The sequence below is a fragment of the Monopterus albus genome, unplaced genomic scaffold (genome assembly GCF_001952655.1).
Source record: "Monopterus albus unplaced genomic scaffold, M_albus_1.0 scaffold64.1, whole genome shotgun sequence".
Taxonomy (NCBI): domain Eukaryota; kingdom Metazoa; phylum Chordata; class Actinopteri; order Synbranchiformes; family Synbranchidae; genus Monopterus; species Monopterus albus.
In genome coordinates this window covers 374,035-389,414 of record NW_018127944.1, presented here as the reverse complement: position 1 = coordinate 389,414, position 15,380 = coordinate 374,035, and the positions used below count along the sequence as shown (strand labels likewise).

At 41.9% G+C, this 15,380-nt stretch overlaps 1 protein-coding gene across 1 annotated transcript in view; it reads right to left on the bottom strand.

Annotated features, from left to right (window-relative positions):
- The window catches only part of dctn1b (dynactin 1b), a 33,580-nt gene that overhangs the window by 16,769 nt on the left and 1,431 nt on the right, over window positions 1-15,380 (bottom strand). The window contains exons 2-8 of the mRNA XM_020604136.1: window positions 14,144-14,395; window positions 12,151-12,226; window positions 11,246-11,277; window positions 9,973-10,017; window positions 4,855-4,872; window positions 2,625-2,645; window positions 1,601-1,777 (exon numbers count right to left, since the gene is read on the bottom strand). Of these exons, the coding sequence (XP_020459792.1) occupies window positions 1,601-1,777; window positions 2,625-2,645; window positions 4,855-4,872; window positions 9,973-10,017; window positions 11,246-11,277; window positions 12,151-12,226; window positions 14,144-14,395 (621 nt within the window). The remainder of the gene's footprint in view (window positions 1-1,600; window positions 1,778-2,624; window positions 2,646-4,854; window positions 4,873-9,972; window positions 10,018-11,245; window positions 11,278-12,150; window positions 12,227-14,143; window positions 14,396-15,380) is intronic.

Below are 15,380 nucleotides of genomic sequence, written 5' to 3'. Positions count from 1 at the left end.
GTGTGAAATATTGAAGCATTTAGGTTGCTATATAACTAAAGCACTAATATAGTTTGGAAATTGTTACTTTAATAAGACACTGCATTATGAGATAAAAGTATAACCTTCACATGGTTGAAGTGTGTGTATGAATTCACTTCATTATTAAATGCACTTCTGGGGAGTTGTGCCTAGCACTGCTCTGCTTAGAGGGAGTAATCAAAGGGAAAGTAAATTAAATGCACTTAAAAGGATAAGTTTTAATAATATAATCTTCACAATCTCACAGTATGCTTATTAAATCGTTGTGTGTGTGCCTGATTTATCACAAGAATGTAACTTTGGTTTCAGGGAGGTACAGCTGTGTATTATGAGAAAGAATTTTGGCTAACATCAATTGGTCTCAGCTGTATGATCAGCATGAGTAGGAATGTGTAAGGAGGAGGGAAGAATAAACTAGCCGACCTAAAGTAGCAAGTTAAATTTGGTTGTTAGCAAATGGGGGGAGACAGAGGATGAAGGGTAATGAACTAATGATTAAATTTAGATTTCATTCATTTAACAAAACAAAAAAAGGGCTTTAACCCTACTCCATTAATTGCTTTTCATTAATTGTTTCACTTTCACAATCCCTCAGGGTTTTCTCTCTGTGGCGGCAGCACTTTCATCTTTCTCTGTGTTAGAAAGCTGTAATGTCACGTGCCATGCAGAGAATTCACCTGTGGAGAGAAGAAAGTCCACCACATGCCTTAGCAGGGGAGGACACACTTACAATATGTGCTCATATAAGCACACATGATCGCACACCACTCGACAGCAGGAGATTTTAATTCAGTCCTGCAATAAATTTACACTTTCACACTAAAAATCCAGCCTGTGAACAGAATCAGACCAGGAGTCACGCCTTTTACAGCTCAACATGTTAGTGAGAGCAAAACAACACAAAGTGCACAAATATCACACCATGTCACTGCACCTGTGTTTCCATAGCAACAGCCTCCTGAAGGGATAAAATAGGAATGAGACTGAATATGTCCACCTTAAAAATAAACGCCAGATAACAGCTGACTTTTAGAAAATGTTAACGTGATAATATTTGACATTTAATTACAAATAACGTGCGTGTTGCTTCTCTAACGCCAGCTCAAATAAAACACTGCTCTTTCTCTTTTATCAGACAGGCAGTTTTCTAGGACACCGTGCTTTATGTTTCCTAATGGACAACTGTTCAGGATGACATCAACACAAACAGACAGCTGTGTCTGAGTAAGAAGGTGTCACATCTGATTTTACCTCCGCACTTCTGTGACACATACACCAGTGTTCTTTGGCCTCGTTAGCACACTGAAGTTTGAACTACCACGGGTCACTGATCTTGTTCCTGGTTATGCATTACAGACAACTCTGTTTCTTCTCTAAGCAGGTCTTGACCGACTGTTTCAAATATGAAATCAAACATCAAATTCTGTTGCTCGAGGGTAAAGTGAGTTCTCTACAATAAACGGAAATATTTTCCCGGTGTTTGATAAATGCAGCATAAAGCCATTTGCTATTCACCCTGAATGTACAGCATCAAATCTGTACTGTGACTGTCAGCATGATGGTTTGAGCTGACACTGACCTTGCTGGGGCCGGGGGCCGGAGGGTTTCCAGGGGAGTGGAGGGTGGGGATGACCGGAGCAGCCAAGGGTGTCTGGGCTGGCGTGCTGGGCTCGCTGCTGCTCATCTCTCCAGCGGAGGCTGAGGCCGAGCCGGACGCAGCGCCCTTCCCTCCGGTGCCTGCAGGCCGGCTGGGCTGCTGAAGAAACCAAGGAAAAAGATGATGTGAAAAAAGGGGGATGCTTATAAATAAAACTGGGTGGATGCTGTAATGGCAGCAAAAATGTGAGAGCTGGCAGTCATCATCTCTTCTTCTAGTCACCGCTACCATTAGGTATGTTTACAGACACAGAGCATCCCATTTTCTATCTCTGTGTACATGATAATGACAGGAGTTGGGTTTCTGATCGTATGCCTGCAGGTGAGTCTAGATTCTTCAACATCTCAACCATGTATTTCTGCACTAAGCTACCCCAGCATCTGGGAACTAACACAGTTTGGCTACTGGGTGAATCTCTACCACCGGTGGACTTTCCTTATATATGTGCATGTGGGATTTTTAAATGGCTCGTTTATCTTAAGAGGTAAGGTAACTTTCTCATTGTCTAAATGAATTTAATCTTTCAATTATCTGAATAAATTATTTTTTTTTTACCAAATTAGGGGATAAAAACAAACAAAATGACAGAAGTGAACTAAAGCAACTTAGCACCAGTTAAAGGCAAAAAGAAAATGTGTTAAAATCAAGACAATCACATGTTGAAACCATGAAGGACAGAGTTGTAAATAAACGTGTGAAGTAATGAGACTGCGCTAAATAAAATGAAAGGCCTACAGTACCGAGTAGGACCTTTGTGATGCTATTAACAAAAACTCATTCCTCTGATAAAACCAAAATGAATTAGCAACAGTGTACTGTAGTAACCTATGGTGATGTTTTAACAGCAAACACACAAACTGCTGCATGGCATGAAACAATAATAACACACAAATAATGCTGACTGGTAGAAAATTGAAGCCCTGACGACACTGAGGACTGGGCTCACCTTGGGCCTTCTGGCCGTGATCTGAGGAGGAGAAAGGTGAGGAGCAGGAAAAGGTCAGAGGGCAGCAGAGGAGGAGAGGAGGGAAACAAACAGCCAGGATTAGTGATTCAAGGCAAAGTTTATATTAACCAGGAAATCACAGACAAAAAGCACAAAATGGGTTGATGAAGCCAACGACCTTCACCTGTCTTGGAATTCAGCAACGTTACTGACAATAAACAGCAGAGAGAAAACCTCCTGTGAGTCCATGATCATGGACTCACAGGAGGTTTTCTCTCTCTCTCTTGTGCTAGCCGGTCTCCACATCCTTTTTTTTTTTCCTTTCACCCACGTGACTAAAACGCTCAGTAACAACATGGACACAGTGACTGGCACGGACACTAAATGACCACTTTGTCTCCGGTGATGCAGGGGATTCGGTTCATCTGAGCCCAGTTCTGTCAGGCTGTGCTTGTACTGTAGACAGCACTGAGATAACAGCTTGTTATCCTGCTGCATCTCGTGTTTTAGACGTACAACACAGCAAAGTGGATGAGAGCATCTTCAATGACGTGCAGGAAGCATCCATGTTTCCTCTAATGTCTCTGTACAGCAGACCTGGGTTAACACTTCTAAATGGTTTGAGGAAGACAGGACAGCCATGTCCACTGTAAAAAAAAATAGAGACTATCAAAAACAAAATTGGTTGATCTTTAACTCCTGTTTAAATAGGTTATGTTTCTCTAAAAGCTGGGAAATGTTTACAATCCATAGGCTTATGGGATCTTTCTGAATTCAAACTGTATTAACTTGCATATTGTTGAGCTGGGCAATAAATCCACAACAGAATCTATCATTTCTACATGTCATGAGAACAGGATTAGTATTATGTACAAACCAGAACTAACATCAACCACTAAAAAGTAAAAGTGGCAGCAATGATTCTTGAAATAGAAGCTGCACTTGCAGCTGTTCTGTAGCTTTTAATTATATTAGGGACCGTCAGTGCATTGTGGTGATGCTGTGGATCCTTCTTTCCTAATAACTTCATTATTTATTTCTCAGAAAGCTGCATGGAAATAAATATGTAATTTGGTATTAATTATATGAAAACCAGGTAAATTTATTACTCAACTAATGGAGTAATGTTTGGTGAAGGACTAGATTATGTTAGCTTACACATTACCAAGCTCACATAGATGTTATCAGAAAATTGTTATGAATTTATGGACCTGTAAAAATAAGGTGTTAGCTACTGATAAACATTACTTTTTGGAGAAAACTCCATCTGATCATGTGATACAATCGAAAGCACCAGTAAATGGACCCACAGTTCGCATTTGTTCTTAGTTAACAAACCACCTAACCCAGGTCTGTGCAGACACTTTGCACTGCCTTTTCTCTTCCACCTTTCACTGTGCACCTCGTGTCCTTTGCACACCGACTGTCTCTCTCTGCCTCGGTCTGGGCACGGCCATCACTTTGGAGAGTTATTGTTCTTGTCTGGATTAAGCCCGAGCTAACAGCCCTCTTACATTATAGTGCTGTAAATACAAGAACATGCTGTACTGAAGTCACATTAGCCTGTTTGCTGCATCTGCAACCAAGAGTGAAATGATCTAATTCTCCCCTGATGGACAAAATAAAAATCACTGACCATGTGAAAGGCTGTGGAAGACATGGCTTCTGTATGATGAGGCCAAATAAAAGATAAAGCTTAGAGTTTAGACAGAGAAACAGAACTGAACTTCACAGGAATTTAAGAAAAGGCCACTGCACATATACACACAGCTGGCAGTTTATTAGGTACACCCAGTTAGAACCAAGTCAGTCTAATCCAACAGTTCTGCAGTAACTCCTCCTTCATGAAGGTGATAATGTTCAGTTTTCATTCCAAAACAGTCTGGGCACAAACATTCTCCCCTGTATGAAGGGAGGATTTAACTGTTGTATACTATGCAGTAGTTAGAGCTTGTTGTTCCTAATAAACAGCCAACCGAGTGTCTGCACAATGTGAATTACTGAGAGGAACATAAACTGGCAAAACTAATCTGCAGGGACACTTCTGTTTCCACACTGGGAATATCTAATATCATGTGAAAGCAACAAAAGGGCAACTCCCATCAAAAACAAAATGAGGAATAACTGAAACTTCCAAGCATGACCTGTACAGCAGCTCTGCCAACAAAACAAATGAAGATGACAACAGCAACATCTCAACAGATAAGGACGATCGTATGATGTTCTGTACCTTCCGGGGTGCAGGAGTCTGTTTCATCATATTTGCAAGAGAAGAAGACATACAACAGTCACCAAGAAACACACACAAGTGATAAAACAGGCAAAAGTCCACAGAAAGACAGACAGCTGAAGCTGAACAGTCAGTCAAACAGGCAGCTGCTCAGGCTGGGGAGCTGCAGTGGTGCAAATGGCTGCGGTGATTTTTTTTTTCCCAGGCTCCCCCTCCCTGCCTCCGTCCGTCCCTTCCTCCCACTATCGTCCTCCTTTATGTCCTCTTTCTCAGCTTCTCTCATAGTCTGTTTGCCGGAGCCCTCAGTCGGCGCCTCCCTTTTCCTTTCAGCTCCGATTAGGGCTCTGGCAACCTGCTGCCGCGAGCCTCTAACCTGCTACTGTTCACAGGAGACGCCTCTCGTCGTCTAACCCGTCATTTGTCAGCCCGGCCAATGCCCTGCTCCTGCATTACATCACTGTGCAGCCTCCGCCCTCGTGCACACTGCTGCTCACCCACTCATCCCCACCTCTACCACAGACAGACAAGGAGGGAGGCAGTGATTGGGGACAGACAGAGGAGGGTGGGGCTGCAAATGAAGGGGAGAGGGGAATATGAGCAGCAACAACTGATGCAAGCCTCTCCTGTCTCCTAGCAACATTCACAAATCTCTCCTCCTTTCAATGAGGCTGACAAAAGCAGAGGGGAAACTTAACCTGGTCTGGATTTAAAATGCACAGTAATAATAGCAGCTTTCTTTATTTATTTTAAAAAAATACAGCTGGTGATATTCACGCAATCTGTTAGTGTCAACAAATGCCATTAAATAAAGAATTACTGTACTGCTTCGTAGTTGTATGTCTCTGCTAACCAGTCAAATTCACGAGGAAGGGACAAACATAGGGTCACTGTGACCTTGACCTCTGACCAGTAATCACCAAAATCTAATCTAAGTTCATCCTTCAAATCAACTGGACATTTGTGGCAGATTTGAAGAAATTTCCTCAATGTGTTTCTGAGGTGTTCACAAGAATGGGATAAACAAAAGGTCACAGTGACCTTGACCTTTGAACACCAAAATCTAATCAGTTCAGTCTCGAGTCCAAATGGATATTTCAGCCAAATTAAAAAAAAATTTCACTTAAGGTGTTTGAGACATTGTGTTCATGAGAATGGGCCGGACGGACGACTCAAAACCATAACACCTCTCCAGTCCGTCTCCACAACTTCTGACATCCCTACCCTGTCTGTGACGCTCAGCCCTTGAAGTGACAGAAGATCCAAAACCCCTTTCCCCACACCTGTCCGACAATTTAATTCCAAAACCAACAATGATGCAGTGATTTCCCAGCTGTGCTGAACTAAATTTTTCATGAGTCATACGACTATTCTTACATGTACACCCAGGCAATGCCGTCTGAAAGCGTGTGCCGTTAACCCCACATTTAAACAACTGCTGATTATTATTAGTCATCCCACCTTCTTCAAGTGTGGGAGTTCAGAACAGATATAAAAACTGTCACCGTCAGATGTGATTGGACACCACGGTAACTGAACTGGTTTGTTCTGAGCATGTACCCTCGCCTTAAGCCTGATAATCACACTGAAATGCCATTTCATTTCACTTCATTGTTCATGTATTACAGGTACCTGGATGACTGAAAATACAACAACAATAAAGGCAGCAATTCAGAACAAGGAGCAAGGCTGCCACAGAAACATCTCTGAAGGAAAACTCATTTCTGCTGTCTCGCTGTAATTGCCCACATACTGGCAGACCCTAGAACAGTCACATTTGTTCTAATAAAGGAGAACACAAGGAGTATGGATCTGTGCAAAATGGTTTAAAACATCCAGGATGATGGCAGCCAGAACTAAGACTCCAACAACATGGTAGTCCTGTTAAAGGTGATACTGACTGTAGTAAGAGTTCTTATTATTAATAGGTCACTTCATTCCTAAACAGCCATAAAGCATTTGAGTAGCTTCTTCCTCAGCTCCACTAATCTCATTCTGTGCAGCTCAGCAGAAAGAAAGAAGGATGTACAAGGAATAGCTCAGTGGAGAGTTTTAAACTCCAAATACTTTCAGGCTGTGGGCATAAAAATGGGCACAAGTCATTTAAAACCGCTGTGATGAAACTCAATAAAGTTATGGTGCAGTTTTTCTGTATGATAGCAGGTATTGTAGAAGAAAAATGTCTGGATTTACTGCTACTACTTCAGAGACAAGACGGCTGAAGCGGAAAGAAAACGAGTTTATGTGTATCCATCACAGAGCAGCTGATGGGAATCTGTCCTGTTCAATTATTAAACATCTCTGTAATCCCCTCACTCTTTCTCCACCACACAGTCTAAGTGCTGCTCTGAGAGGTCATCCACCGCTGGAGGCAGAGAGGATGATGGGATGGGTGGAGATATATCAAGTTACCGCCTTCCCATCAGACACAGGGAGGATCGCTGCCTCTGAGATCACTGCTCTGCAGCCTCCAGCAGGACAAGGGGGATCGAATTCACTCACTGAAATTCTATCTTGTCCTTAAACTGTCCATACACAAGAATCCAGATGAGAGAAGCTTTGACTATATAAAAATGTTGATAGGTTCATCTGAGCCACTTTCAATTGAAATGTATGCCCTGGGTTTGACCTCTCAGGTACCATAAAGGCTGCACACGTGCAAGTTGTTGGTGAGATGACTGAGGACCGAGAAACCAACACCACCTCTTGTGCGTGGTCTTTGGATAAAAGATTATTTAATCAGTGATTTTATTTCGAGTAATGGTTTGACACTTTGAGAAATGCACTTTTTGCATTCTTGTAGAGATTAAGATGAGAAGACCAACACTACTTTCATATCTTTACAGTAAACAAAGTTCATTAGACCAAGTGTAAAAACACTGGTGACAGACAGAGCAAGGCTAGCTGTTTGCCTATGTTTCCAGTCTTTATGCTAAGCTAAGCTAATCTGCCTCTGACTGTACCTTCTTTCCCTGAAGAGCCGTGAAAAGTGATATGAAAGTTCTCATATTTGCCTCCTCTCAAGAAACTGAAAGAGCGCATTTCCCAAAATATTTCGCTCACACACACACTACATAAAATCATCATAAGTCATCAAATCAAAGGTGGCGATAGTGTTAGTGAACCAAGCTCTGTCCTGATTTTAAAAGAAATATTTTTAGAACATTTATATTTCTTCCCCCTCATACTAGCATTATTATAAGAACTAGAGTAGCCAACGCCATCATACTGTTACTTGCTAGTTCAGTTTTTTTTTTTTTTTGTTGTCGTATGAGAAACCTCCGAGCTCCTTGTATCTTTATACTTCTAAAACCAAGCCCATGGTTTTCTGTTTCCATCTCCTTTGTCTGGATGTAGTCAGCTCTCTGTGGCTACACGCAAAGCAAAGCAAACCCCAGTCTAGGTGTGGCAGACTGTGAGGCTAGCTCAGGATTTGGCAGCCAAATTAAAGAGACTCCAGGATATTTAGAAATGTTTCAAAAAAAAAATTTAAATATACACATAACTCATCCACCTCCTCAGGGAACAGAAGTGTATTCATAAATAGCAAGGGAATGGTTTGTGGAGCTGAAACATAGGAAACTCTCAAGTCAAAGATAAGCAACAAGCAAGGAAACGTTTTCTGGCTGAGGTGAATTATTCCAATTATATTGTCTGTGTTGTGTCTAGAAATGGGATCCATCAGCTGTTTCAGATTTCCCTGCATGTTCTGAAACCTCAGTTAGATCTGGACTTCATGGCTGAATATTTAAGCACCGTGGTTCAGAATAAACTCTGCTCTTAAGGTTGAAAGTCAGCCTGCAGAGGTGGAGGCAATAAAGAAGAGCTAAGCTGGCAGGAAATCCATAGCCTACTCTGCAGGCAGGAGGGCGCCAGACTTCACCTCGGTCACAAGCTGACATTTTCTACAACAGAGCAAAGGAACGTCTGCATATACAGTGCATGACTCAGCAAAGGATGATTGTTAACCAGCACTGGACCCGATGGCTCGACATAAAATGCTAAGAGTCACAGGGAAATTATACTTTCATGGAGTCTTGTTTGACGTATGTTCAGCCAAAACGTTACGTTGGCACTCGATCCCCTTGTGGAGGGGCTGCTCAAAAGTGGCCCAGGTGATTGGCTAATGTTATTATTGACCCACTGCATGTCAACCATGGATGTCAGAGGCTGCTGTTTCACTAGTATGTCCACTCATTACGTCTTATTTGTCTATTATGCTCTAGTCCACCACCTAACACGTGCATTCAGTAGTGTGTTTTTGGCAACATGTAAAACTTGCCAACTCATTTGAAACGGCGCCATGAAAATGTGATTATCACTGCTGCAAGGAAAAGAAACCAGTGTAGTACAAACACTGTTTGTTCATCATGTAAACAGCCTTTCCCTGGTTACTGGAGCACTTATTAGTAATAATTAAGAGCAATGTTCTATTTTTTTATCCTATATATTGTTTCATTTAAAATATTATTTAAAAAATGTACCTGTTGATGCTTACAAAAGCTCATAATAAATGACAAGCAATGTCAAATACAATGACTTGTATTTTCTTTCCCTTAATGAACCGAATCGTGGTCTTTGTGCACCACCCTGCCAGAGTCTACAGCTGAATATTATGCATGCTCCTACATGAAGACCAAAAATGAACCACTGATATTACAGATTTCCTAGACGTCGCTAGGTGTTAATATAAAACTACACATATGATTTGGGAACTACCTGGGCACTGATCATGGATATGTCAGGGTATTGATGAACTAGATGAGAAAGCCATTCTTCTGTTTCACTGTGACTTCAACATGCACAGGCAGCAGACAGACATTAAGGCAACAAAACACACACACCATGTCCCGCAGAGGTGAACCAATGCAAACAGACCAGAGCAGAGACCATGGTGAGATGACAAGAGGTCAGGTGGTGGACTATGGACAGCACAGGCATCATCTCTCTCTCCAGCAGCGTCCATTTCCCCTCACATCAACACAAAGCAGTGTGGTGACAAGGCTATGGATGAGGGTGTGGTGGGCTGAGAGGAATCATGGGTAAACTAGTGGTGAGGCCTGGAGGCCATGCGGCAGCAAGGCCATTTAGAGCCACAGTTACTAAACATTACCACTGTACCGAGGTTAGAGAAACATGCAGCACCTTTTTGGGCTTCACTCCTCGCTGCACGGTGGAAGGAAAGAAGGAAGGGAGAAAAGGAAAGGAGGGAGGGAGGGAGTTAAGTTTAAAGTTGATGTTTTCAGTGACATGCCGGAGGTGACAAGGAGTGCAGCGAGTCGGTGCTCTCTGCTGGTGGGCCATAGCTTAAATAAACAGCACGGGAAATCTTCACAAACATCTTTACCTCACTTACGCTCGTGTTTATTCTCAATCAACTCAAACCAAACAAAAACATCCCTGATGTGTTATTAAAATCAACAAAGTCTCAATATAAAGATTCTGCTGATGTTCTCAGGTTTGCTTGATGCCAGGAGCCATCTTTTTATAAACATGACATGCATTCCTGTGCAATAAACCTGCCGAGTACTTCTCAGCAGTGTGCGTTGGTGAGAGTGCAGCTACACACCAGGTCAAGTCATCTTTAATTTAATTAACAAGCTTAAACTAATCACAGGGGAAATTTAACAGTTTAATAATCAGATACCTTATCGAAATGAACACAGTGCCTTTATGAACGAACATCGCCCTCTGCTGGTCAAGTAAGAAAACAAAACCTTCAACCTGTTTGTTCACTTGGAAACAAATTTCAGGGATTATTTAAGATTAATTGAAGGAAATATATTTATCTCCATAAATTGGAGACTGGAAGTCTGTAATTCAGTTATTTAGACTGTCAGTCTTTTAAATATTTTTAGATTTAGGGAAGAAGATAGCGTAATTATGAAAGGGAGAAAAAAGCAACAAGCATTTCTACCTCTTTTTGTTTCCTCTCTATCCCTTTACAGACATGCAGAGAAGAGCATATGGAGATATTCTGCAACATTCAAAGTGTAAATTACCACTTCTAGGTTGCAAACTGTCAGTGTGTCCCTACCTCACACACAAAAGATGCACAAATAAATAACCTTGACTGCAGGCAATATACTTCTCTTGCAGGTTACCAAGTATCTTCACACCCTTGCTACAAACATAAACTGTGAAATTTGCAGGTGTTTTAAAGCCAGGATCAAAAACATGAACTCTCAGTGCTGAATCGCCTGTGGCACCATGCAGGTAATATTATCCTTCAACAGGAACAGTCAGTGTTTACTTTAGATAGCGCAGAGTTTGTCTAGGTGTGCAGGTTAGGGTTTTTATGCAGAGTGTGAGTGTGTGTACAGGTGATCGCTGCGATTATCTGCTCCTGATGTCCTGCAGGGGAACCTTATGCCACAGTGCTCGTTAGACTCACCAGTTTATTGGACTTGGGTGTCTCCAGGATCTCTGAACAGATAAGAGAGGAACAAAGGCTGTCAGTGACAACATCTAACATCACAATAAAGGTTTATTATCCTTTACAAGGTATAAAGTCCTACATGGATTCTGATGCAACACAATTTATGGTCTTTTCATCACATGGTCCACAGTGATACAGGAAGTGTTTGAGGGCACACAAACCACATTTTGGGTGCAACTCAGCTTTTGAGACCACACAGACACATACTTAAGCTCAGAACCAGTTTTGAGAGCTTAATCCTGCGTGCACTCGTTTCTGAGTCTACTCAGATTTCTTCACTGAGTTTCATGTGAAAGTCCGTCGGCATCAAAAGTTTTCAAAGTGCACAAATGTTTCGAGCACAATTCAGTTTACAAATCAGAATCTGAGAGCGAGGGAGGACCGGGTGGTGAGTATGCTGGGAAAAAAAACACTTATCCTGCATTCAAAATCCAGGCCCTTTGTCAGATTTGTACTTTGCACTCTCTGTTATCCGAAGAATAAAACTGTGTGGCAAAGATAAACCCAGGTGACGTATTAAAAGGAGTAAAGGGTCCACCATTGCTGCGCATGTGTGGCGTCCAGACTGTGGTGCTGCACCACTGCTGTACAGGATACAGCATGAACTTGCTGATTCTGGCTACACACACACGACACTATGTGTGCTCACAAACTGCAGCACTTTTCATATTTTGTTTTTTTCTTTGCTCTCAAATATCAACACACTTTGAGAACGCATGTCCCCAAAGCAACCTCTGTGTCCGAAAGGTCAGGACTGACACTGTGCTGTAGCGACTGGTCACTGTTAGATACACCTGCAGAATACTACTCAACAGTGACCAAGGATAAAACCTTAAGACCGTGTTAATGTGTGTCCTTACCTCGTTTGGGGACCTTGCCAGTGCTGGGCTCTGGCGTCTCCGGAGACGTGTCTGCTCCATCATCAACAAGCTGGATCTGAGACAGAGACACAGCAAGAGACAGTCAGTCTTCCAGAACATCACAGGTTTATATTCATTAGCAGAGAGAAGCCACAAAAATACAATTGTTTATTGATATTCCTTCAAATATAGCACTACCTCCGTCACAAGTAATTTATCCCCATTTCCATAGCAACAATAACAACTGCACTGCAGGGGAAGCCGGTCTTTCAGTCCAAGTGGGGGGCATAAAAAAGAGGTTTGGTAACACAACACCTAATTGACACTGCAGCTGACTTGTGTTTGGGTTTGTGTGTGTACAGCTGGATGAACTTGAAACTCAAACTCACCTTTACAACTTCAGTTAGTGCCTTATTCTTTTATGCTCCAGGGGCCAGATGTATAAAACTCTGTGTAGATTCATAACTAAAACTGTGTGTATGCACTAAAGGAAGAAGTGAGTACATAGGTTGTTTTCGTCAGATTTATAAAGCCGCAAGTACGACTGGTTCTGCTTTAGAAAACAATTGTACCAACTTCTTTTCCACTCCCACCTTTATCCATAAATGGATGTAGACACCCCTTTTATTAGTCATTTGCATACAGAGACGGTCTCTGAACCATACGGTATTAGACATGACAGTGAAAGCAACACTAAAGAAGAAGTGCTATTGACATGTTTCTCAATTTAGGGATCACAAATGGAACAAAAGCTGCTGAATGGCAAAACACAGTACACACAATGTTTAAAAATAAACTTTGAGCTGAAATGTATGTAAACAGCTACCAATAATGCACGGTTTAAAATGGCCTTCACCATATCACACCTACTCAAATCGTGTGTACACATGGTCTAAAGTATGTGTGAGCTGCGCACAGTCTTCCTTTCCTATACACACATGGTCTAAAGTATGTGTGAGCTGCGCACAGTCTTCCTGCACACTCCGTTTATATAAGCCAGCTTATGTATAGGAAAAGGTGTATGCATGGTTTTTGTGTGTACCCTAGGACATTTACCTGTTTCTATTAAACTAGTATGTACAATAGAGTCCATGTAAACTCTGTGTAAGCCACTTCATCTCTCCAACCCCTTGATTGTTCTCTCAAGCATATGGGTGTCTCCCTTCTGACTTTCTCCTCCTTATCCTCTCTTTTCACTCAAGCAGAGGAGCATCAGTGGTCCAGGGATCTCTCACTCTCCTCTGGCTGCTGGGGCCTCATTCAAGATGTTTCGTATTTGGATCTTCATCTTGCATTACCCTCGTCTTGTTGCTCAACAATCTTGTTGCAAAGGTCTTGGGAGAGCTTCTACCCATCATGAGATGTTTCTTGCCTGACAGCTTGGTAACAAATGATGCATTCACACACGGCTAACCCTTTTCAAATAAATGGAACTACAAGAGCCACATGCACTAACCCAGCTGATTCTAATTAGTAGTAGTTCTGGGCTTTTTCTTTCTAAATGTTCAAACACTTTCTTTTTCATGTGTCCCTCCAATTTGCACATAACTTTATAGATAAAAATGTTTTGATTGTTTTACCTCTGCCGCCTTATAGAGTTGATGTATGGCCTTAATTTTATGTGAATAGTTGAACTGGAAGTATGTGTAATGAAAGAAATGTTGCTGTGAACACTTTTCCCCCACTGTACATGTACTGTAGGTGATCTGTAGTCACAGATGCACTATCCTGTATTTTTCCAGGAGAGAAAAACAAATATGTTTTGGATTAAAAAAAAAAAACAACAGGCAATTTGTAGCAATAGGAGGAGGCACCGTGCAGACCGCAGTGAAAAATATCAACCCCCACACAAACCCACAGCATCAAGCAAAACAAAATCTCAAAGATCATAAACAATGAGCAGCTAAACAATAGGAGGAGGGGTAGAAACAATAGCATCGTCCTCAGGACTAGCCACTAACATCAAACATTTATTGAATATTTGTGTAGTTACCTGTGACTGTCTCACAAAAATCCCGTGGTTCTCCTCACAGGTGAAGTAGCGCTTGCCCTGCACTGTGCCATCGTTCTTGCCCTTGGCCTCATCCAGGATGACCCCCACCCATTTTCCAGAAGCAAAGAGCGTTGCGCCGATGAAAGCCACCGTGCCGTGCTGCCCCTTCCCGATCACCTCCACCAGGGAGCCCACCTTGACGGGCCGTCCGCCCCCATCTGAGCTCATCCTGCTGCTGCCGCTGCTGGTGGTCTGGGTGGGACGGGGGGAAAAAGACACAGAGAGCTGGACTGTCAAAACAAAAGTGATTTTACACAAGTCAAATCAAGTCAAAGGACTGAAGAGAAGACTTATACAGACCCCTCACACCCTGTTACTGTACCATTTGTAATGTGATCAATTGCATCTGCAGGTATTTTGGGGGCAGCCATATTATAAGATGTCCTCAATTAGTCTCCAGTATGTTAAAATCTATAGTGAACACGTACTCTGCATTTCATTTCTATCATGTGGGAATCTAAATAAGCTTTAAAATGGCTCACAGACCGTGGCTGGCTGCTGAAAAGTGGTTTGCGTCATTCAGGTCCACCGAGTTGTGCAGTAAGGCCTTGTCCTGATTCTGCACTCTCTAAATGTCAATGCTTGCTTAAACAGCACTGCTCTTGCTTTCTAGAGAAGCTATGTGATCGCTCCATGGCAACAATCTCCAGCTTTCATATTGCAACTTTGATGTGAAGCATTTCAACAGGGGAAAATTTACTCAAGCTGCAATACTGTGTAATCAAATGATCCCGGATAACCCACTTTACAGTGTGATGTCCTGTAAAGTGATGGTGACTCAGCAGAACAGCACAGAGAGGAACAAATACCTTGAGAACATGCTCAGACTCACCTTGAGCCTACTGTAAACATACACTGTGTGCTGCTGTTTAACAACACACAACACATGAACCAAAACACAACAGCAGAAAAGCCATGTCAACATACTGGATCTCATGAATAAGCATCAACTTCTTTACACACGCTAAACAAATGTCTCATTTTGTTGTTTTAAATAACCATTTTCTTTGAATCATTAAAAACATTTGTAGAAAAGCATTCATGTGTCATATCATTACATTACAATATAATACAACATGGAATATTACTGAGAAGAAAAGAAATGACCAACTAATGCACAACATTAAAACGGCTGAAGATTTTCTTTTATTCATATCACTCAGCTATATGGCAACAG